Source organism: Notolepis coatsorum (assembly GCF_963971535.1).
Source record: "Notolepis coatsorum genome assembly, chromosome: 14".
Classification (NCBI taxonomy): domain Eukaryota; kingdom Metazoa; phylum Chordata; class Actinopteri; order Aulopiformes; family Paralepididae; genus Notolepis; species Notolepis coatsorum.
The window spans coordinates 107,996,200-108,021,067 of NC_140178.1; the positions used below are offsets into that span (position 1 = coordinate 107,996,200).

General features: G+C 41.8%; 1 protein-coding gene across 1 annotated transcript in view; it reads right to left on the reverse strand.

The window, feature by feature from the left end:
- Positions 1–16,244: 16,244 nt before the first annotated feature.
- LOC311240698 (phosphoinositide 3-kinase regulatory subunit 5-like) overlaps positions 16,245–24,868 on the reverse strand; it is a gene marked incomplete at its 5' end in the record, with an annotated part of 91,754 nt that continues 83,130 nt past the window's right edge. The window contains one exon of the mRNA XM_084329271.1: positions 16,245–16,750. Coding sequence (XP_084185397.1) covers positions 16,603–16,750 — 148 coding nt within the window. The 3' untranslated portion in view covers positions 16,245–16,602. The remainder of the gene's footprint in view (positions 16,751–24,868) is intronic.

Genomic DNA, 24,868 nt, shown 5'->3' on the forward strand with positions numbered 1-24,868 from the left:
ATACAAAATGATGTAGGTTAGAGTTATCCTATCCCAAAAATGTACTCATATTTAAATTCCCCATTAAGAAACACATCATTTAGACACCTTGCATGTTAGGATTTCCTTCAGATTCATGTTGGCATCCATGTATGGCGAAGGCCCGGACGCGTCTATTCTTTCCCCACTACATTTCCAGTTCTGCGTGCACGTTCTGCGATCTGATTGGCCACCGAAGGTTCCGGGTGCGATCTGATTGGCCACTGACGTTTCTGGTCATGTGACATGTGCGCCCAATCGCGTGACGCGCCCATTTCCGCCTCGAGCAGCTGCAAACTACCTAACGCCTAGTTTATCACTGGTTAAGTTTAGGCGACTCTTTCGAAGTTGGTTAAGGTTAGAGTTTGGAATCAGGGCTGGCGTTCTATCGCCCTGCTCTAAGACAAACTCTAACCTTAACCAACTTCGAAAGAGTGCCTAAGCTTAACCGGCGAAAGAACTTGCCGTCACACGATTGGCGCGACCAGAAACGTCAGTGGCCAATCAGAGCGCAAAACGCGAACGCGGAACTGGAAATGTAGTGGGGAAAGAATTCGGACTGGCCATCGGGAGCTCTGTCTGTCTGTCACACACACACAAAGGGAGCCGCATGTGATTGGTGGAGGCGGGACCAGGCCATACAACTGATTGACAGTGGAGATGGCGAATGGCATGGCAGATGGCACTTCTGCAAAATGACAGGGAGAGACAGCGAAAGAAAAGAAATGTCAAGCATAACCTGCGCTTGAAAATGGACAATGAAAAAAGAGGAAGGGTGGAGCAGAGAGGGAAAGAGAGAAAAATACATACTGCTTACTGCTTGTATTTCACATAACAGTCAGGTGGAAATGACTGGAAATTAAATGTTTCAACACTTCAACAGTGAAAAAAAGAGGAAGCATGGAGCAGAGAGGGAGATAAAAAATAAATAAAAAGGCCCTTGCATGAGATGCCGCTAAATGTGGCAACATTGACCAAATGTTTTCTTGCACCACGGGACCACCAGGTTAGTCAGTAATAAAAATAAACATGCTAGCTAGCTAACATAGCTAACGTTACCATGCATCATCATCATCCCCTGTCACTTTTCTTTTCCATAAATCTTTTATTCAACTTCAGTCCTGATCATAACCATTTTTCTTTTTCAATTCTCTTGTAATGTCAGATTAAAAATGAAATACTCTCACTTTTCTGATAAGAGTTAAGTCTGACATTACAAAAACAAAAAATCCATCAAAATCAGTGTTGTTGCTAATCATTGACACATGATGATTATAACAATTATTATCCTGTAATAATCCCCCCCAGAAAAATCCACTTTGCATTTGATATATTGAAAATATTTAAATGTGTGTGTTTTAAAAAAAATTATTTGTGATGCCATCACAAACAATGGCATTTAAAGGGTAAACATTTGAAAAGTCCTGCACCAGCATGCAGGGAATTAAGTCTTTGTAACAAAAATCTTCCTGGTGGGGGACCCCCAGACCCCCTGCTTAAAAAGTGGCCTGACTTGGGCTATATTTCGCACTATATTTCCTGGCCTGAATAATTCCCCCAGTCCGGCCCTGCGAAGGGGTGAAAAATGGTCAAATCTGCCATTTTGAAATCCAAAATGATCTAGGTTAGAGTTATCATATCCGAAAAATTATCCTATATTTGAATTCCCCACAATAAACACATATTTTAGACACCCCTCATGTTAAGATTTCTTTCGAATTCATGTTTGCACAAAAGTATGGCCCGCCCTAATATGATGACCACTAGTGGCTAGCCAAGACCATCGATGTGGATACCGATCAACAAGATGTGAAAGTGGAATTTCTGCATCCCCCTGGTCCAACAGAAAAGGTTCCGTTTCTGCCCAGTTCAAGACATCATAGTGAAACTAATCGGAAATGCAGAAGGAAACGAAGAAGAGAAGTGCAGGGTGAGAAAGTGGAGATCAGGAAGTTGTGTAGATGAAAACAGGGACGAGAAGAAGGGACCCCATGGTCTCCATGACTGTTTTTGTTGTTGGAAACAGTGCATTTTGTAATAGTTGGAAACGGTGTATGTAAAGTTTGTTGTTATTACAATTGAGTTAACAAAATGTTCAGTATAAGACAAGGAGTTATTAGTTCTTATCATTGTCACTTCCATCTGTTTAAAAAATGCATGTGTTCATTTATCAGAGATGCATATACAATTTTGTCAACTCAGTCAATTTCTCGTCAACACCGTCTGATCTTTGTCAACACCGTCAGATCTTTGTCAACACCGTCAGATCTTTGTCAACACCGTCGGATCTTTGTCAACACCGTCAGATCTTTGTCAACACCGTCAGATCTTTGTCAACACCGTCAGATCTTTGTCAACACCGTCAGATCTTTGTCAACACCGTCGGATCTTTGTCAACACCGTCAGATCTTTGTCAACACCGTCAGATCTTTGTCAACACCGTCGGATCTTTGTCAACACCGTCAGATGTTTGTCAACACCGTCAGATGTTTGTTTTTGTTAATTTTGTGGAAAATACAAATTCCTTCTTCAGTTTGTTGTTTAAGTAATAAAGGAGCATCAGATCTTCATCCTCTTGTCTTGTTCCACCCCAGGTGAAAATCTGCATAAAATGTATACCTAGGTAAATGGAATATTGCTCCACTTCTACAAGGGCTATTTGCATATTCTTGGTATCTAGGAACATCTATGGACCTCAATGAATGTATTCTCAGTGTCAGAAATATTGTGTCTATTACTAGGCTTGCTTAAATTGTGATGAAACAAAGGAAAATATGAATTATGATTTTTCTTTTCATCTTTGACTGAGCTCATTCAGTACCCTCTTGAGATCATGTGTACAAAAGATCTAAGGAAATTAATAAAGGGAAGATGATCAAACTGAAGGTTCTGTATATACAGTACTGAATTCTCCCATCCGGACCAATGCAATTTGAAATATTATTATAGAATATAGAATATATGCTTATACATTACCTTATTATAGCCAATTCATATACTATATATTATACATATAGTATCTTTCAAATGGCCGAGTTCAATTTGGATATAGTATCACCAGGCTTGCATAATAACAGATACTGATATTTACTGTAATCGACTGTACTATTTTATTTCCCCCACAGTATAACCATTTTGTAACTAATTTCAGATCTAATTCTTCCTACATGATAACAATAGTGTGGAGAAACTGACTGCGTTTCAATATTTGTCAAAAACGTTACCTTTTGTAGCTTATTATCGCGAATCATAACAATTATTGATATGATTCATTCAGAACGCTGAACTTTGAACCACCATAGTGGACCACAGGAAGTGTAGAACGGAGAAATTCCAACGCTGAACGATAGCTACGAATCCCCTCTACAAAATGGCCGCAAAAAGATTCCAATTCCCATGGTTCAACATTTCCATTTCCGGTTCCGGGTCAAAAAACGATTGCAAATAGAAAACTTAAAACGATATAAGTACACTTTTAACCTATTGCTAAACTATTGCCAACCTAACGTTTTACATTCTACATGCATTTGTAACATAGTAGTGATATTAATACTTGAAAACGTTTGATTTAAAAAATGCAAATTTATTGCATCACTCATAAAAATATTAATATATGATAATAATGTCAAAAGGGGTCGGTACCGACCCCGTGGGGGGGAACAGGTTGATATTTTTTTTATCATATCAACATTAAAAACAAAGTTTGAAAATGCAAATATTTCTAAATCTGGGTTTTCAGAATAGTGTGAAATTACACCTGAGGTTTATATATTATATTTGATTGCATACCAGTGATGTGATGCATGCCGCGCTGACCTGGATGACAGTGGAACAGAGGATGGCCTGTAGCCTGGTAACTTTTGTTTAATATCTGTAATACTGGGAAACCGGAGGGTTTGCACTCACAACTGTACCCAACTAATATGAGACATGGATATAGCACAAGGCAAGCATTAGATTCATGCTTTACTTAGTTTACATCTACCAAAAACAAATGCTCTGAAAAAGACGGTAATGTATAGAGCAGTTGCTTATTGGAATAAAATACCCAGAAATATAACTATGATAAGGAACAAATTTATGTTTAAAAAAAAGTTTAAAATTGCGCTCATGAATAATGAGTTACATTTTGGCCATTGACTTTTGAAATTAGTATGGAAATATAAAGGTGATCGGTGACTTGAGAAAAGTTATGCTATAATATGAGTTCAAATCATATATATGATTTTGATCTGTTTTGTTCTTATGGACTGAATATGTAATTTGTATTTTATGGTTGAGAATTGTGATATCTAACTTATGAATATTGAGTGAGCTTTTATTCACTGTTTTGTTCGTTGTGATGTTTTCTTGTGAGTACTTCAATGTTTGTGGTTTTATATTTTTATTTAATTTTTTTTGTGTGTGTTTGTATTTTTAATGTTTGGACCCCAGGAGGAGTAGTCTCACTTTGGTGTAGACTAATGGGGATCCACAATAAAACAATAAAACAATACCAGAGTAACTAAACACTATTACAACATACTTCAGAACTTTAGATTCTTGTTGGACTGGAATAATTAGAATTATATACTTTTTTGTGTGTCTGACGGAGTTAAAACAAATCAAGTTTCTGCGGTCAGGTGGCGTAACGGAGATTGCGTTCGTCACCAACCCCGGAGACGCTGGATTCGCCAGTTCGAATCCAGCTCACAGCTCCGGGGTTGTCACCAGCTTGGCTGGCCGTTCACACTAATACAATTGGCAGTATTAGAGGGTGGGAGAAGCTGGCGGGGTGGGTCCGGGTCGTTGTAAACAGCGACTCCTACAGTTCGGTCGGGGCGCCTGCTAAGCGCGGATAGGATCTAAGTGGGATAGTGTGATCCTTCCACACGCTACGCCCTCTCAGTGAGAGTCCGCGCTGCCAAAAGAAGCGGTTGATTGGCTGGACGTGTGTCGGAGGAAGCACGTGATACTCCCCACAGTCGAGTGGGGGGTAAGTGTGCAGCGACCAGGAAGGGGATTGGGAATTGGCATAACGCCTAACATTGGGATGGGACTAACATTGGGATGGGAGAAAATCGGAGGAAAAAGGAGGGGGGAAAAGATTAAAAAAAAATAAAAAAATTTATTCAAAGGGAAACATGTGAATTTGTTGGAAATGTTTTTCTATGTCGAGCCCGCACCTTTACATGGTTAAATAGCTCAGACCTTTCTCTACATGAATATACAACTCTAATCAATATAGTGTGCATTCTCAAAATATAATATTAAAAAGTGTTTTGTCCCGACTCTCAAGAATCAGTGATATATACTTACTATATGCTTTTTACATATCTGTAGATACTATATCTATATCTGTACATACCCCTTAACTACTCTCACTATAGTTATGATGCTGGCCAGTATGACTTACTACCATACTGTCTTTAGAATAACTATCACTGTACATAATAATACTATAACACTGTACATACATCTGATTAGCACTATTACTCATTTATACATGTTATATCCAGTTTAATCACCTGTACATTGTATATTAATATAGCACTTTACTGTTACATTTGCACTCTGGTTGGATGCCAAACGTTGTGTACTTGTGCTGTATGATGACACACATTTTAATATGATCTAATCTAATTACACAGTGGCCCCACCTTTATCGACAGTGTTTTAAAAAAAAAATCTGAATTCATATTTATAATAAAACACAAGATAACTGTGTCCTAATGATCAGGATATAGCGTTCAATAAAAAATATTAAATGTCAAAAGAAAGTCTAATGTGCCACAAAATCCCAAACAGCGTTGCCAACTTCAACAGACCTGTGTGCGTGGTGTGAGCTCCAGGTATTGTCAATGCTGAAGCGACGTTACGTACCCTGTAATGTAGCATTAGGGTTCAATTATCGAAAAGCCAAGGGAAGAATAACAACAAACAATACACATTTGTGGGTTATAAAAATGTATTCAAATAGAAACATTATTTACACACAGTGACTCAAAAGATCAAACTGCAGATAGGAGGTTTCCCCCCCACACTTTTGTATGCAGATAAGGAGGTTTTGCTCTTTGGCCATCGAGTTCTTCCTGTTCTCCGGGTCAGTTCAGTCAGTATTTGTGAACACGCTCCACTCTCTCCTGGGCCCTATTCCCCGTACCTGGTTCAACTAAGTCGATCAAGAGTCCCATTATCCAGATTCAGTTAACCCGATGTTTGAAGCCTGGATTTTCCTGTTCCTGGAACGCTGATTCAGTCTCGTTAACTCGAGCCAGACTTGAGACTCTGGATAAGTGCGCGCGGCCGCTTCAGTTGAAAAGACAGCAGGTGTAGATCGCAGAAATCCTGATCTTCTAACGGCATTGATTGATTGATTGTTTTACAGATTGCAGGCGGCTCAATAGCCTTGCCGACAAGTTAAATGCATAATCTATAGGCTAATTTTAAATCCCTCATTACCCCAATCAATCAGATTATATTTCTTTAAACGTTCCTGCTGGCAGTAGGTTTATGCATTGAATAATCAAATGAGATCTTGCTAGCGAAAATAATCAGTTCAACTGTTTCAGAATAAGGATACGGCTCTCTTATCCATTGATTGATCTATGGTGGATTCTTTATTTATCTGTACTGCGGTGTGACGGTTTGTCCTTTTGACTTTCACGCAGACGACCGGGGTTCGAATCCTAGTCTTTTCCTTCTTTTTGCAATGTAGGAATAATTCAATTTGGTGCACGTTGAGAGCTATATAAAGAATGACATCCTCAATGCATGTAGATTTATAATATTTTAACTTAAAACTAGGCTACTTCTGCGTATAATCATTAATATTATATTCCAAAAAATTATATTGGAAAGGCGGGGTTTCAAACACCGGTCGCCCGGTTGCCAGGATTGAGCACTACCGCTGCGCCACTGTGCCAGATGGGATAAATTCATTGTTTATACATTAATGAACGAGAGACCCGTGTTTAGAATATTCTTTATTTTGAATGAAGTTTTATCTCTTTATTCTCATTCATTAATGTGACGTCAACGGCTCATTCAATTTCTCAAATCCGTCAAACAGCGCATCTCATCAGACATTTTAATCCCAGTTACAATATCACACAAAATCCACAATCCACGCATAGACACTTCAATCTTATGCTTGAATGAAACAAAATCCAGGCGCTCCTCTCCTTCCTCGCTCCTCATCCACAGCGGAGAATATGAAAGGAATCAGAGCCAAACGAGCGATAGGTTTCAATCATTAAGGATATCCCCGCGGGATTCACATTTGCAATGCTGCGCGTTGTTAAAATAACCACATAATGTGTACATCGCACCTAGCGAGCGCCACGGTATATATAACGTGCATTATTTAGGACAAAGTGAATTTAGTATCAGCATTTTGGGTCTATTTTACATTTCAAAAGCCCCCTCTGGAAGAATGGAGCACAAAAACGTAATTCAGAATGGTATAATGCAATCCTAGACTGTGAGAATCATTTCAGGAAACAAGCTGTCACTTATTTGCGGGGGCGTGGCTATGGTTCATCCGGCTAACTTGAACTTAACCCTGCTCTCGACCAGGCTCAAACTTTTTGATCTGTTGTCATGGTGATTTAGACAATCCAGCTTCGGGGAATGGGAAAGTCCGGCTTAAGTCAGACTTGACCGAAAGTTATCCGGCTAACTCAGTTATCCAGGTACGGGGAACGGGGCCCTGAAGCTAGAGATCAGAGAGATAGAGAGAGAGGCTCTTTTTAATAGAGCCTTTTGCAGATTTGTATCACATTTTTTGCTCCACACATTTTATGTTCTTTTACCAGTTTTATTTATTCTATGTTTCTCTTACTCCGTTACTAGTTTTAGCGTTATTTTGACTCCTTGCTAGCTTTAGTCTTGCCAATTTTTTATTCTTTCTTCTTTTACTCTTGCTAGTTTTTATGTTCTTTTAAAATGTAGCGCTTTGAGATTTGCTCCACAATTATAAAGCGCATTACAAATCAAATATATTATTATTATGAGAGAGAGAGAGAGAGAGAGAGAGAGAGAGAGAGAGAGAGAGAGAGAGAGAGAGAGAGAGAGAGAGAGAGAGAGAGAGAGAGAGAGAGAGAGAGAGAGAGAGAGAGAGAGAGAGAGAGAGAGAGAGAGAGAGCTGCCCTCCGATCTGCTGCGATGTTACTTCCATTGACTGTGACGGAGGACAGAAGTAACATTCACCTTCGATTACGTCGTATCATTTTCTAGTGGTCAAATCCCCTCCGTCAAGGGGCGACTCCGGGGACCGTGTGGACCGGCAGTCCCTGGCCCTCGCTCCCACACCTGCTCAGCCCTGCTTCCTTATCGTCTCTCCGGTACCGAGTTTTGACTGGCCGCTGTACACCGGGTCCGAGCAGAGGGAGATCTGAATGCTGTGGATTATTACTAACTCAATATGTCAATTGTGAGCGATAAGAGCAGTGTGGCACGCGGTCTGTCCAACGCTCAGTCCCGTGGCGTCACAACGTACCTTTAGACGTCGTTATACTATAGCACAGAACAGTATAGTACAGCACAGAACAGTATAGTACAGCACAGAACAGTATAGTACAGCACAGAACAGTATAGTACAGCACAGCACAGAACAGTATAGTACAGCACAGAACAGTATAGTACAGCACAGAACAGTATAGTACAGCACAGAACAGTATATTACAGGACAGGTACAGCACAGCACAGTATACCATATAGCACAGAATAGTACAGCACAGTACAGTATACCATATAGCACAGTATAGTACAGCACAGAACAGTATAGTACAGGTACAGCACAGAACAGTATAGTACAGAACAGTATAGTACAGGTACAGCACAGTATACCATATAGCACAGTATAGTACAGCACAGAACAGTATAGTACAGCACAGAACAGTATAGTACAGCACAGAACAGTATAGTACAGCACAGTATACCATATAGCACAGTATAGTACAGCACAGCACAGTATAGTACAGCACAGCACAGTATACCATATAGCACAGTATAGTACAGCACAGTACACCATATAGCACAGTATAGTACAGCACAGCACAGTATAGTACAGCACAGTACAGTATACCATATAGCACAGTACAGAACAGTATAGTACAGCACAGTACAGTTTAGTGCAGTGCAGAACACCATACTACACTGCAGTATAAGTCAGTGCAGTAGACTACAGTGAAGTAGAGATACAGTGTAGCACACTACAGTCATTAGCATTGCAATACAGTACAGTGGTACAATGCAGTACGGTACGGTACAAAGCAGTACACAGTGGTACAATACAGTACACAGTGGCAGGGGTGGACCTTCCTACAGGCGATATAGGCGGTCGCCAAAAAAAACGAAAAAAAAAACGTATTTTTTTTTTTTTAGTTTTTTTTCTCTGTGCAGTTTTGGCACCCCCCTTTATATCTGCAACCATTATTTTTACATAAAAAAAATTCTAACATAAGGGAAAATAAGCCAAAAATCTAAAACGGTCGGTCGGTCGGTCTGAGCCTCAGCTTTAGGTGTTCACAGTCAGAACATGCTAGAGTGCTGTGCATTGATGGGTATCGGTCAAGTGTTTATAGAATTGAGCGTTGAGGAAAGAAAGACTAATGTTAGAGAACTATGAAGAGGTAAAAGCCATCCGGCCATCCAGTTTAAAAAGAGAAGAAAAGAAGAAGACGAGAAACGTGCCAAGGTGAAAGGTATGCAATTTTGTACAACTTCTAAGACCTGCCACACCAAGAGCTGATGAAGCAAGCAGAGGCAATTGTACACACCTTAAACCATGGAGGGCATACGCAAAGGTTGTGTTCATGGAACACAATCCTGTACGACTCTCGGTGGGAGGGAAGGGAAGGGGATTTTTATTTGTATATATGTATGTTTTTAAGCTCGGCTCTCAACGGGACCTCACTAGTGGGATGTATATCTATTATTGCCTCGCACTCCAGAAGCATTACCAAAAATTACACTACAACATGTATAGATTATGGCTAGTTTGAATATAATGATATGGAACACCGGGGGAATAAATAACCAACTCAAACGCAAAAGCGTGCTCACACTGATGAAAAAAGAACATGTGGACATTGCTCTGCTAAGCGAAACGCACATTCTAGAGAAAGACATAGATAAATTAGCGGACAACACATATCATAATATTAGTCACTCTTCTATTGGTACGAGAACTCTGGGTGTAGCCATAGTCGTTAAACGTAAGTTGAATATTGTACTAAAGGGAGTATGGTCTGATGTAGAAGGTCGGATAACTATAGCTAAGATTGTACATAAGAACAGGAAAATAGCGTTGGTAGCGGTATACGCCCCAAATTTGTACGAAGAGGATTTCTTCACTACACTAACCAATGCAATGTTAGACATTCCCGATTACTCATTTATAATAGGTGCGGATTTTAATGCCATCTGGAACCCAAGGATGGACAAATCTTACCTCGCCTTTTCCAGCGAACAAAAGAATTCATCTAAGGCATTAAAGGATTGGTCGAAGATTACAGGTGTAAATGACTTATGGCGATTACTTAATCCCACGACCCGAAAGTACTCTTGTCGATCTGCGAGACATAATACATTATCCAGAATAGATTATGTCTTTGCATCACAGAGACTATTTGATAATTATGAAGTGGAAATGATACCCAACGCACTATCAGATCACTGTTATTTACTCCTTAAAGGTACATTTGGTATACTATCCTCCCGAGCCCCAAGATGGCGATTTAACTCGATGCTGCTTAACTCTTTCAGTGCCACTCACGAGATTTCTCGGGTTTTTTTATAGGTGGTTGCGTGCCACTCACGAGATTTCTCGGAATTATTATAATTTATTTTTTTTGCGATCTGAAAAATGATTGCATCACCCGAGCCTACCCGAGTATAGCCGAGCTGCGCCGGTGATCACTGTGGAAAAAAGCGCCCCCTGTCGTCTCCCAGATGACATAAGTGATTTTGGAATGGACTCAATGAAAATGAATGGGGAAAAAAATCCGGTACTCCACATTTTCCAGTTCACTGATCCAGCCGGGGTTACCACAGTTCATTCTGGAGCCTCAGATCCCCGCGGATCATAGAGATCTACTGTGTCGCGTTGGATCCATACACGTATAGATTTTTTCGAATGGTGATCAGGAATTGGAATAGACCAGTTGGATACCATCTGATGTCAGGTAAGGACTCTATGTTATCAGTGGTAGGATAATCGGAGTAAGTTTGATGAAGTTATAAGCTGTTTTGTGAAATGTCTTCTTTCGGTTTCACTGTAAAACTCCGTGAGGAAATCAACGGAGCGATTATCAGTGCGCGGCCGTAATGTGCTTGCGCGCACGTATAATATTGATCATCTAGCGTTTATTTGAAAACGATTCATAAAAAGGCCGACGAATATCAACGTTGTGGAATATTCCACTAAAAGACGATTTTCATAGAATGCTCCAGAATGAGCTGTTTTTTATATCAAAACAGGGGCTTTTCTAACTGCTCTGAAATGGAAACGACGCGATAAAAAAACAATCTGTCTTCACAGCACTGACTGGAAAATAGTCTTTGATAATGCGATGGGCAGATTAGACACATAGCCATAATTTAAAACATAGATTAGGCGATATTAACGTTAACATTGGCGCCGATGGTGGCATTCAAGCGGTAAAACGGAAAACCAGGCGTGGCACTGAAAGAGTTAATAACAAGGAATTCATTACACAACTCAAAGAAGCTCTTATAGTATTCCAACGGGAGAATGCAAACTCGGTGCAAGACCCCAGAATATTATGGATGTCGGTAAAGGGAATGATCAAAGATTTCACGGATAGCTTTTCCTCCAAAATGCGCAAGAATCAATGCACAAAACTGGCTGAGCTGGAAACGCTTTACTCAACGTTATTTAATTCTCTAAAATACAACAACTCAACTCGACTAGAGAATCAAGTTAACGTACTAAAAATAGAGATCAATGCCATATACAGACAACAATCGGAAATACAAATACGCAGCACAAGACAACAGCAGTACTCCCAAAGTTCTAAACCTAGTCACCTATTAGCCATGCGATTAAGAATTAATGCAACATTTGCAGATATAACTACCATTAGAGCACAACAAGTACTTGAAACAGACCCTGTAAAAATAAACGATACATTCAAAGAATTCTACTCCGACTTATATAAATCAGAAACGACCTTCGATCAAAACAAAATGGACACATATCTTAATCAAATTATTCTCCCTAAACTTTCAGAGGATGACGCTAAACAGTTAGAAACACCGATCACACTAGAGGAACTCAAGAAGGCCATAACCGCAATGCAAAGTGGTAAGGCTCCTGGAAGAGACGGTATCCCATCAGAAATGTACCTTTCTTGTTGGGACATAATTGGACCCTTATTACTAAATATGATCTTATACTCAGTCAAGGAGGGGAACTTCCATAAGAATAACAATATTGCACTCATAACAGTCCACCTTAAAAAAGACAAAGACCCCAACGAGTGCGGTAGTTATAGACCTTTAAGCCTCCTCGGAACCGATATCAAACTGTACTCTAAGGTATTAGCCATCAGATTACAAAAGCATATGACGTCTTTAGTTCACCCGGACCAAACTGGCTTCATAAGAGGCCGCCTGATCACTGATAACATAAGACGAATACTGCACGTACTAGATGCCGACAAGGATGACACCATACCTAAGGCGATGCTGTCCCTGGATGCTATGAAAGCCTTTGACAGGCTGGAATGGTCGTATCTATGGGCAGTATTAGAAAGGATGGGGTTAGGAAAAGGATTCATTGATATGATTAAAGTATTATACAAAGACCCATCGGCCATGATTACAACAGGCACAATCATCTCCAAAATCTTTCCGGTATCACGCTCTGCCAGACAGGGTTGCCCTCTTAGTCCCGGACTATTCAATCTATCATTAGAGCCTTTAGCACAATATATAAGACAATCCCAATCCATAGAACCAATCGTAATCAAGGGCACACAACAAAAAATTTGTTTATATGCGGACGACGTAATATTGTTCATGCAAAACCCCAACACCACATTGCCTCATCTGCTCAAGTTGATTGAGAACTTTGGTGATTTATCGGGATTTAAGATAAATTGGCCGAAGTCGGCTTTCCTTCCACTAAACACCCCTGCAAAAAAAGATATAACCCTCCCAGGAGAGATACCGATGGTAAAACATTTTTGATGCTTGGGAGTGGAAATATTCCCCACCATAAGACAAACGGTGAAGCACAATTACACAAAAATCCAAAACAAAATCAAAGACGACCTTGATAGATGGGCAAAACTTAAAAACACAGTACAAGCACGGATATCAATAGTTAAGATGGATGTACTACCTAGAATCAACTTCTTCAGTTCAATGCTACCGTTACCCCCTCCAGAGGGTTACTGGAAAAGATTACACTCCTCCACATACAAATTTTTTGGAATAACAAACCACCACGTATAAAAAGATCCACCGCACAGAGAAATAAAGCAGATGGTGGCATGGCATTTCCAGATTTTTTCCAATATTTTAAGGCGTACACATTAAGACCATTGACAACATGGTTCGACCCCCAAGCATTAGTATCCTGGAGAAAATTAGAAGAAAACATAGTAGCCCCACATAGACTGAAGGACATAGCATACACTAAACTACCAATCAAGCACTGTGAACGGAAATTTGGCCCCATAATTACTCATGCGATCCGGATATGGCGTGAATCACAAAAAAAAAATCCTAACCCACATAAATGGCACAATCATACTCCCTTATTCAATAACAATGCACTCTTAATTGAAAAACGACCTATAAGATTCCCTATATGGGAAGAGCAAGGCATACACTCATTAGGGGATGTTTTTAACAAACAGGGTTTTTGTAGTGATAAAGAAATACGCAAAAAAATGTATCTCACCAAGTCCACATGGCTTTTTTACATACAGTTACAGCTATGTTTGAAGTCTCACGGTGTTCCATTAGACATACCAATTGAACACCACAGATACCACAAATTCTTCTATGAAAGAGAGACATCGAGAGGTTTTGTTTCAGATTTTTATCATCAATTACTAACGTCCTCGTATGAAACCCTCCAACTAGACTCTGTCTGGAGGAGGGATATACCAGACCTGGAAAATGACTTTGATTGGCAAGGAGCCTGGGCAAATGTCCGACTTACATCAAGGAACCCGGATCATCAACAAATCAATCTTAACTATATTCACAGGACATACTTGACTCCTATAAGACTGTGCAGAATGGGGCTTAAACAAGACTCCAAATGCTCCCAATGTACAAATGGGGACGAAGGGACATATATGCACATGTATTGGGACTGCCCACCAGTTAAGGCATTCTGGAAAGATGTGACCCAACAACTATCAAAACTTGTATCTTGGAATATACCTGTACACCCCTCGGTATTACTATTGAATGATGTTTTTGAGTTTGCAGTAAATCCACAGCTAAAGAGATTGGTTTTATCGGGTATCACAGTAGCTAAAAAGCTGATCGCATCACGCTGGTTTCAACCGGAAAAAATGTGCCGGAAAGTTTGGTTTCTTACATATCTCGATGTGATTTATCAAGAAATATCTACAGCAAGAATTCTGGGTCTCAATGAATCCAAAATGTCAATGTGGTTAGAAGTGGTGGAGAGAATAAAAGCTAGCTTATAATGGTAGTGTCTGGTTAGGTGCGAGGGATAGTGGAGGTACTTCCCAAGGTGGGGTCCGGGAGGGGGCGGGTTCGAGCTGGAGCATATGTGTGTAGGTTTTTAGATAACAGGTATTAGGGGTATATCTTATATAAGACAATTAACTAAAATGTGATCTCATTGGATGTGCTCTGACAATTAATGCTTGTATATCGTATCATGTGTTGTCATGTTTGTTTATGTGTTTGTTTAAAAAATAATAAAAAAATAAAATACAAAAAAAAAACATGGAGGGCAATCTGATTTGGATGGGAAAGAGCTGGCTCAGGAGTTGGACAATTTGATGTGATTGATGACTTTGCAGCGAGGAAGGCCAGAAGGATTGCACTGTAAATGGAAACCAGTAGGAGCTACAGGCTAACCTTGAAGTGTGATGATAGGGAGTGGAATGTAAATAGTTCTTTAGACAAAGTGAATTTGTAATTTTTATTTATTTGTTTGTTTATTTAGCATATTATATTTTGATTATATATGTGTAACATATTTTACAATACATAATTTTCTTTTAAAGCAAATTTGCACGTTATTTTATTGTTTGTTATTATCATTATTATTATTATCATTATTATTATTATTATTATTATTATTATTATTATTATTATTATTATTATTATTATTATTATTATTATTATTATTATTATTATTATTATTATTATTATTATTATTATTATTATTATTATTATTATTATTGTGTGTTAGCTAAGTTGTTTATTTGTTTTAATTCTTTAGTGTGCATTTTACATTTATTCTTAGGGGACCGACCGTTTTAGATTTTTGGCTAATTTTCCTTAGATTTTTTTTTATTTTTTTTTTATTTTTTTTTGTATTCTTTTTTAAACAAACACATAAACAAACATGACAACACACGATAAGATATACAAGCATTAATTGTCAGAGCACATCCAATGAGATCACATTTTAGTTAATTGTCTTATATAAGATATACCCCTAATACCTGTTATCTAAAAACCTACACACATATGCTCCAGCTCGAACCCCCCCCCCCTCCCGGACCCCACCTTGGGAAGTACCTCCACTATCCCTCGCACCTAACCAGACACTACCATTATAAGCTAGCTTTTATTCTCTCCACCACTTCTAACCACATTGACATTTTGGATTCATTGAGACCCAGAATTCTTGCTGTAGATATTTCTTGATAAATCACAGAATTTTTTTTATGTACAAATAATGGTTGCAGATATAGAGAGGTGCGCCAAAACTGCGCAGAGCAAATCTCGCCTAGGGTGCCAAATGTGCTAGGTCCGCCCCTGCACAGTGGTACAATACAGTACACAGTGGTACAATGCAGTATGGTACGGTACATTGCAGTACAGTGGTACAATGCAGTACACAGTGGTACAATGCAGTACAGTGGTACAATGCAGTACAGTGGTACAATGCAGTACACCGTGGTACAATGCAGTACACAGTGGTACAATGCAGTACACAGTGGTACAATGCAGTACACAGTGGTACAAAGCAGTACGGTACTGTTACTGTTATGTGCACAGGCCCTGCTACGGAGACATGTCTGTTATTAGAGTTTAACACATTTAAACTCCAGTCTATATAGATATTTACATTACATACATGCCTGCATAACCATATGTACCTTCAGTACGGTACAATGCCGTACACAGTGGTACAATGCCGTACACAGTGGTACAATACAGTACAGTGGTACAATGCCGTACACAGTGGTACAATACAGTACAGTGGTACAATGCCGTACACAGTGGTACAATGCAGTACAGTGGTACAATGCCGTACACAGTGGTACAATGCAGCACGGCGTAGCACGGTAGTACTGTGTAAAAAAAAGCCACAACAGTGGAACAGCTACTGAAGAAACGAGCCTCTGTGTCTCAGTAGGAGGAGCCAGAGAAGGAGGTGATGGGGAGGCAGAGGAGGGAGCAGTAGGAAGGGTGTAGGGGCTGAATCTGGCCGGGTGAGGGCTTGTAGGACCGCCAGTCAGAGCTGCTCCCAGCCTTACAGCACAGGGACACCTCACACCTGCAAGCAAAACACAACAGGGGCTCACTGTTATGTACCATCATGTCACTATCATAGGCCTCTGTACCATCATGTCACTATCATAGGCCCTCTGTATCATATGTCACTATCATAGGGCTGGGCGATAAAACCATAACGATATATTTTAATAATCGATAATAAAAATAATATCGATAATAAAAAAAGTATTTATTTAAAAATAAATTCATATTTGTATTGTGACCTGCAACAGGGCAGCTTTAAAACCAGAGACAGTGGACAAACTTGTCTTTCTTGCTTGCAACCTAAAGTAATGGCTTTGCTTGTCCAAATGACAATACTGACCAAATTGAGATTTATTTTTCTCTTGTCCTTTTATTTTGTTTGCTTTCTAATTTAAAATACAGTTTGAAACCGTCTGTACACAGTAGGCACATGTGTGCCAGCAGAGCTAGTCTCCAGTCACGAGTCACGGTGCACATGTGCGGTGGTTTGTCCACCAAAAAAGCACCAAAAGATAGAAAAGAAACTAGCAGAGCCAGAACTGTTCAACTCCCCTGGAGCCACAGCCACTTTTTTTTGGTACTTTCGCTTTCAAACCAGCTGCAGCCTGAGAACTGGAGTGTGAGGGGCTATGATAGGCCTCCGAGTCTGTACCATTATGTCACTATCATAGGCCTCTGTACCATAATGTCACTATCATAGGCCTCTGTACCATAATGTCACTATCATAGGCCTCTGTACCATAATGTCACTATCATAGGCCCCTGTACTGTTAGATTTGGATCAATCAGCCAGTATCACCTCTCCATCGTTGTCGTTGTGTAGTTTCTGCGTTTTGTTTATTTCTCTCTGTCTTCTAATACTGGCTGTACAATCTTTGTCATTCCCCTTTAATGCAATCCGTAACCATAAGTATTCGACACTGGACAGCATAGTACCTTTCTTGGAATCGTTGTTTATTACATAAACAAAAGCCTCAGATGTTACCCATTTCGCATTGTCCTTGAAAAGTCTTTGATGGAACACTAAATTCATTATTCTATCGTCTTCAGCCAGTATCACCTCTCCATCGTTGTCGTTGTGTAGTTTCTGCGTTTTGTTTATTTCTCTCTGTCTTCTAATACTGGCTGTACAATCTTTGTCATTCCCCTTTAATGCAATCCGTAACCATAAGTATTCGACACTGGACAGCATAGTACCTTTCTTGGAATCGTTGTTTATTACATAAACAAAAGCCTCAGATGTTACCCATTTCGTATTGTCCTTGAAAAGTCTTTGATGGAACACTAAATTCATTATTCTATCGTCTTCTGCTGTTAGTCCAATGGTGGTTGAGGCCTTGTCGTTAGCCAAAACCCTTCTTTGTTAGCCGAAGCTAGCCTCCTCGAGGCATAGGAGGGGGGAGGGGAGGCCCCTCCCACCACCCTCTAGTCCCTCTCTCCACGTCTGCTCGTATCACGCCGTGTCCTGTTCTAACTCACACGCAGAAGAACACTCACATTATAATAATCATCATCATCATTATCATCAATGACAGGCCACGCCCCTCTTCTGGTTGCCATGTGACGCACTGTCATGGCAACTGCTGTTCACCCTTCACCCACATTAAATGTCTGTTTCTCATAATGTCACTATCATGTACCATATGTCACAATCATAGGCCTCTGTACCGTATCTGACCCGGCACGGTCTAACCGCACTTGTTAATTCATTGACCGCCACGCTGTTTTCCCATCTCTACTCAATGGCGCCAGCGTTATTGACCATTTTAGCGATGTTTGCGGACCCATCGTGTGTTCTGTATTATAGCTATGGAGACAATAGTATGGCTCATTTAACAGGCATTGTTTATAGTCCAACACTGACTAACCAGTTCATTTCTACATACTTTACTTTGTGTGCTATTCCATGCTAAACATCGCCCCTTTCCAAAATAATCCAGTATTTTTTCCTAGATCGTTTTATATGCATTATGCCCAAATCGTTCGGGTTGCTCGCCTGAAACTCCAAATATTTCCAAATCAAAAGGTATATACCATATATATTTGTGTCTTCACAAAATCGTCGTTTTACCTCGAAACTGCGATCGTTACCAAAAGCATGTTTTAGGTAAAAAAAATACCAGCAGGTTACATAAAATAGACCTTACCTCAGTCAGAAGGTACTCCAAAATTAATAAATCCCCAGTCGTCCCATCGCGATCGCAATTACCGTACTTGTGTATATTCGGCATGGCTATCATACGGGAAACAATAGGTTTGAGGCATCAAAACTCTGACCGATTGCTATGTCCTGGTCCACTTTGAGGGGGAAGCAGCCGGAGGTAACTCAGTACTGGAAGACAACTGATCCCCAGTTCAAAAGGTAGGCAATACTGCCACCTGGCGGGATTTGATCATCATTTACGTAGGCAGCTGTGCCAGGGAGACACAGGCAGCTCCGAGCGAGTGTTTATAATGGGGATCAAAGGAAAAATATCAAAGGATCTAAAAACGAGAAAACTCATTTTTGGCGCTAAAGCGTTGGCGACAAAACACGAGTATACTAGTTTTCGTGCCGGTCTAAACAACATTGCATGCGTGCACGAGGAAGGATAATAATTATGATCTAGCATTGATTTCAGGAAGATCCGATAATCAGGCGAAAAATGACAACGTGTTTATTGAATTCCACAAAAATGCAGTTTTCGCGTCTTTTCCCTGGAATGACTCAGAAGCACCCAAACTATATTCATATTCAAAACGGTATAAAACGGAAAAGTACAGATGAAAAAATAATCCGTTTTTTGCACGTTGACCAGAAGCAAGTCATTGAGACTCGATGGCGTTATTAGACCCATAGCTATACTATAAAATATAGGTTTAGCTCTACAAACTACAACTACGTTTACATGGGTTTAATGGACGGCAAGGAAGGGGTCACTTCCCGGAAGGGGCGTGGCACTCAATGTGTTAAGGAGCTCACGATTCTCGAAGACCCAGGGAATTTGGCAACCACATTCGTTATTATATTACTGGCATTGCACACTACCTGAGTGGATGTTGATTGAATACGTTTGCTTGCTATTTCTAAAAACATGTTCGTTTTCGCTTGGTGGTACAATAGACCTGTCGCTAAACCACGCCCCAAAATAGAATTTGTCCAATCATATCACAGCAAAAACTTTGCTGCAGAAAACTCGGTCAACACCAGAAAAGCCATTTGTGGGCTGCATCAAACCAGACGGCTGTGATCAAAACCACTGTGTAAGAGTTCAGTTTATATGTTATTATCTACCTAATATCCGATGGTGAAACGCTGTGCGTGGGGTACCTGTAATTCGGACACCAGGTACCCTGATAGGATGGAGGAGCATATTTCATACCTTTCCCGAAGCCCAAACGAAAACTAGAGAAATGCAAGCGATACACATACACAACTGAATGTGAAGACCATTACCAAGGACACTTATGTTTGCTCAAAGGTAAGGTCAATTCATAAAGACATAATATTTGACGGCATGTATTAGAAACGTAGACCAAACTATTCGTTTGCTAACATTTGAATTTGACTGCGAACTAGCTCTCGTATATCCAGCCCAGTTAGCTAACGTTAGCAGCTAGCTAACGTTAGCTGCCAACATGTAACGATACCGCAGATATTTCTGCATCATAACGTGAGCCTTCTGTATCATAAGGTTAGCTTTCTGCATCATAACGTGAGCCTTCTGTATCATAAGGTTAGCTTTCTGCATCATAACGTGAGCCTTCTGTATAGCTTTCTGCATCATAACGTCAGCAACATTACCGCAAGCCAGGTGCATAACAGTGGAAATGACCAACAAGGACAGTTATAGATGTAATGTAGTGACCACCATTGATAGTATAAAGAACTGGCTAACAGACAACAGAATACTAATAACATGAATACTACTACATGCATTAAGAATGCTCGATGCACTTCAGATGCCATAGTGCCACTTGAAACCAGTAACAACTAGGGGTGGGACGATACATCGATCCAGATCGATATATCGACCTATTATCAATAATCAAATAGGATCGATGCGACGTAAAAAGATCGATTCATATTGCGATACTCTTATTTTGAAAATCCCTTGTATCCGCTCGGCTCGGATCAACAGCACACAGCATTAGCGTCTAGAGCGTCACTAGAGCAAGGCTAGTGTGCCTATTCTGCAACCCAAAACATGTCCCTTGTAACTGAGGGGTACAATTCCCTGACTGTATTACTAGATATGATACTTACTACCACTACCTTTGTACTTAATATTCGGCCACCCAGTACACGGCATAAATATATTATGATGAACACTGTCACGTAGATGAAACGGATCCAACACAAATGTACGAATTAGAAATAGGTCTTTATTTCTACACAGCGATGGTGTGTAGAGCAAGCACTTAATCAAATCAATCACATTTATGAATGGAATTAGTATGCACTTTTATGGCAAGAGTATTCGTCGGTATATCAATAGAGAATGTCCAATCTCTGAAGGCGCAGGTGGTACATATACGACCTGGAATAGTTTAAGGAATAACAGCAATGATACTTTAATGATTATATACTGGATACACTAGGGGGGGTTAATCCGGTCGCTTGTAAGCTGACAGGAGTAGGGGGGGGGGGGGGGGGGTAGAATCCGGCTGCCTCATCCGGCCAAGGGTATCCCAGGTGAACCCACTGTAGTGCCGTTCAATGCGCCGGCGATCCTTGGACCACAGATGAAAGCAGATGGACTCTTTGTGGGCCGGCGGCCTCCGGTCCACGGAGGAGAGACGTGAAGCGACCTCGTCTTGCAGAGCGTCTCCTCACCTTGCGTCCTCTCCAGGGGGGGGGGGGGGTTCCAACACACGGCAGTGTCGGGGGTCTTTATCCATGGAATAATCAAAGTATACAAAGCATAATCCGTGCCTGGGGAGGCGGGCTGTCGTCGGTAGAATAATCCGGTATACAGGTCCACTCGCTCGTCTGCTCTGGGGCTCCTCGGGTGCAGCTTCACGTGGGGTCAACCACCCTGGATAAGCAGCCAGTTATCTGCCCGAAACGATGGGGTACTGACTACGGTAGTATTCTCACCGCACGAAGCACTATATATTAACAGACTATTATTAGCTTAATAGACTACGTCCAACTCGACGATATAGTGCCAAATATGACTATTCAAATATTAATATACACGATGTCTCAATACCGATGGTAGGCGAACTTGGCCTTACTCCCACACGTGGCGTCGCGGGGAGGCTTTACGTCTGTGACTCTATTGGAGGGTAAGAAACTGGACTGAAAAGGAAGTCCTACTTTAGTAGCGCAGTATATATACGCACTATGAACAAATAGTCCCATTAGTGGTGCGGTAGTCAGATTCCTACGCGGAACTAGGACTTGTTCGTACATGTGGAGCGGTACGTTTGAACTGGGTCTGAGGGGTATGGCAGCCTGGCACCAAGGTCTCGACCAATAGTAGAATGGAGACTATTATGGGATGTTCAGTAGGCTAGAATGGATATTCAATGCATATTGTACAAGGAATATACAAGGGATATCAGGGAATATTAGAGAATATACAAATACAATTAAATATATATATATAAATAAATATATATATTCGGTTTAATCTGGCCCTTCACAACAGCCACCCCCTGATTGGTCCCAGACCTAATCAGTTAAACAGAGACAGATTAATCGCGTTGTCTATTTACACATAAGGGTTTGCTGTAGGGGTCAGTCAACTTCACAAAGTCATAGGGTTATAGGGTCATGGTCATCATCGATTGTGTCTGGGAGTCGGGGCAGTTCTATGAGCCTCGCCACGGGACGGGTGTAAGTGCGACCCTGGACGAGCACTTCAGCTGCTCGGACCTTGCCGTCGGCACCGGTGATCACTTTGCTTACGCGGCCGGCCGGCCACATAGCTCTGGGCAGTGATTGATCAATAATCATGACGACTGTTCCTTCTGTCAAATTGTCTCTCTCCTTTACCCACTTCTGGCGGGTCTGTAGAGACGGTAGGTAGTGCAGTAGGAAACTGCTCCAAAACTTGTCGGCTAATACTTGGCTGTACCTCCACATTCGTCGGCCGTTCGCTTCTTCAGGCCGGTACATTGTCTGGGGTAATGCAGGATCTAGCCGCCCCATCAGGAGTGTGTTGGGGGTAACTGGGTCGATATCCGCCACATCACTGGAGACATATCCGAGGGGCTTCGAGTTAAGTACTCCCTCAATCTCCGTGAGGACTGTCATTAGGACTTCTTCCGCCACAGTCTGGGCCCCAAGTACTGCGTACAGGGCTGTCTTTATGGAGCGCACTTCTCGTTCCCAAGTGCCACCGAAGTGGGGTGCGTTTGGGGGGTTGAATTGGAAATCAACCTGTGCTGGAGCGAGGTGGGTCTTAAGTTCTGGGCCCATAGCTTGGAAGCTCTCTCTCAGCTCTCTTTCGCCGCCTTTGAAGTTTGTCCCATGATCGGACAATAGGGTAGACGGTCTTCCTTTCCGTGATGTGAATCTACGGAAGGCCATAAGGAATGAGTCTGTGCTCATGGTCGGGAGAAGCTCGATGTGTATCGCTCTGGTGGTCATGCATTTGAATACAATACCCCACCGCTTCTCGGTTCCTCTTCCTTTCTTTATGTGCAGCGGGCCAAAGCAGTCCATACCCGTTGAGTGGAATGGCTTGTCACCGATTCGGAGGCGACATGGAGGAAGGTCAGCCATCCTTGGTATGCTGGGCTGCGCGCGCCACTTGCGGCAGTCTAGACATGTTCGCTGGAAGCGTCGTACCGCCTCTCTTCCTTGTAGGATCCAGTAACGACGTCTGATTTCCGCGAAGACTCTTTCTGCTCCTGCGTGATGTACATCCTCATCGTATTTCTTTATAATCAGCTCTGTGACCTTGTGTCGGCTGTTCAATACGATCGGGTATTTAATGTCATCCGGTAGATTGGGGGCTCTGCGTAGGCGACCACCCACTCTGATGAGGGTATGAGCGTCGCTCTCGGGGGCCAGATGAATTAATCTGCTGTCGGATGGGACGGGCTTTCCTCCCTGTAGACAGGCCAATTCATCGGGGAACGAGTCTCTCTGGGCTCGCTGCAGTAGAAGCAATTCTGCTTCCTCGTAGTTAGCTGCTGACATATCAGCGGGGGACTTGCACTCCGGGTGGTACCGCAGGAATGTTCTTTGTTGTGCACTCTCTATGGACGTGCAATCGTCTATGTTAGGGTCGGTGGAGGCTACGGTGCTCAATCCACAGAACACAGACTTCTTATTTTCCACCTCCTCTGGACTTGCTTCCCTCGGGATAGGCATGGGCCACTGTCCTTCCGGGAGTCTTAGGAATGCGGGGCCGTCACTGTAGACATTGCGACGGGTGAGGTCATCCAGGGGCATCCCCCGGGTGATGACGTCAGCTGGGTTCTGTTTTGTATCAACGTAGCGCCACTCTGTTTCTCCGGTTAACTCTTCGGTTAAGTCTTGAATCTCGGTGACTCTGACTCCCACGAAGACTTTGTACTTGCAGATTTGATCCAGGCGAGTACCGTCGTGGAATCTGACCACAGGATTGTTCTAGACACCGGTATGGTGAGCTCACGTTGGATGAGCGTGGCTAGGTGCGCTCCGGCTAGGGCTGCGCAGAGCTCTAGACGTGGGATAGATTGTTGCTTGCGTGGGGCTATTCTTGAGCGGGCGAGGACAAATGCTGTGTAGATCTCTCCCCCCTTCTCTTGGGCCCGCAAGTAGGCTACTGATCCGTATGCGACCTCTGAGGCGTCACTGAAGACGTGTAAGTCCATTTTACATGTCTCTGGCCTCACCGTGGGTGGGAAGTAGCTTCGGCGCATATTAACGCCTGGGAGTGAGTGGAGCTCCATCTCCCACTCTCTCCAGGTGGATGCAAGGTGTGCGGGAATGGGGTCGTCCCAGCCCTGGTCCTTGTCCCACAATGCTCGTACAATCATTTTTGCCCTGGTGGTGTACGGTAGAATACATCCTAGCGGGTCATATTGTCGGGCGAGTGTTGTGTACACACTCCGTCTGGTGGTCGGCGCCGCCGCCGGCCTTCCCTGCTCCGTAGTCAGGGGCTTGTGTCTGTAGTGAAGCGAATCTGTTTTGAATCGCCACACCAATCCCAGG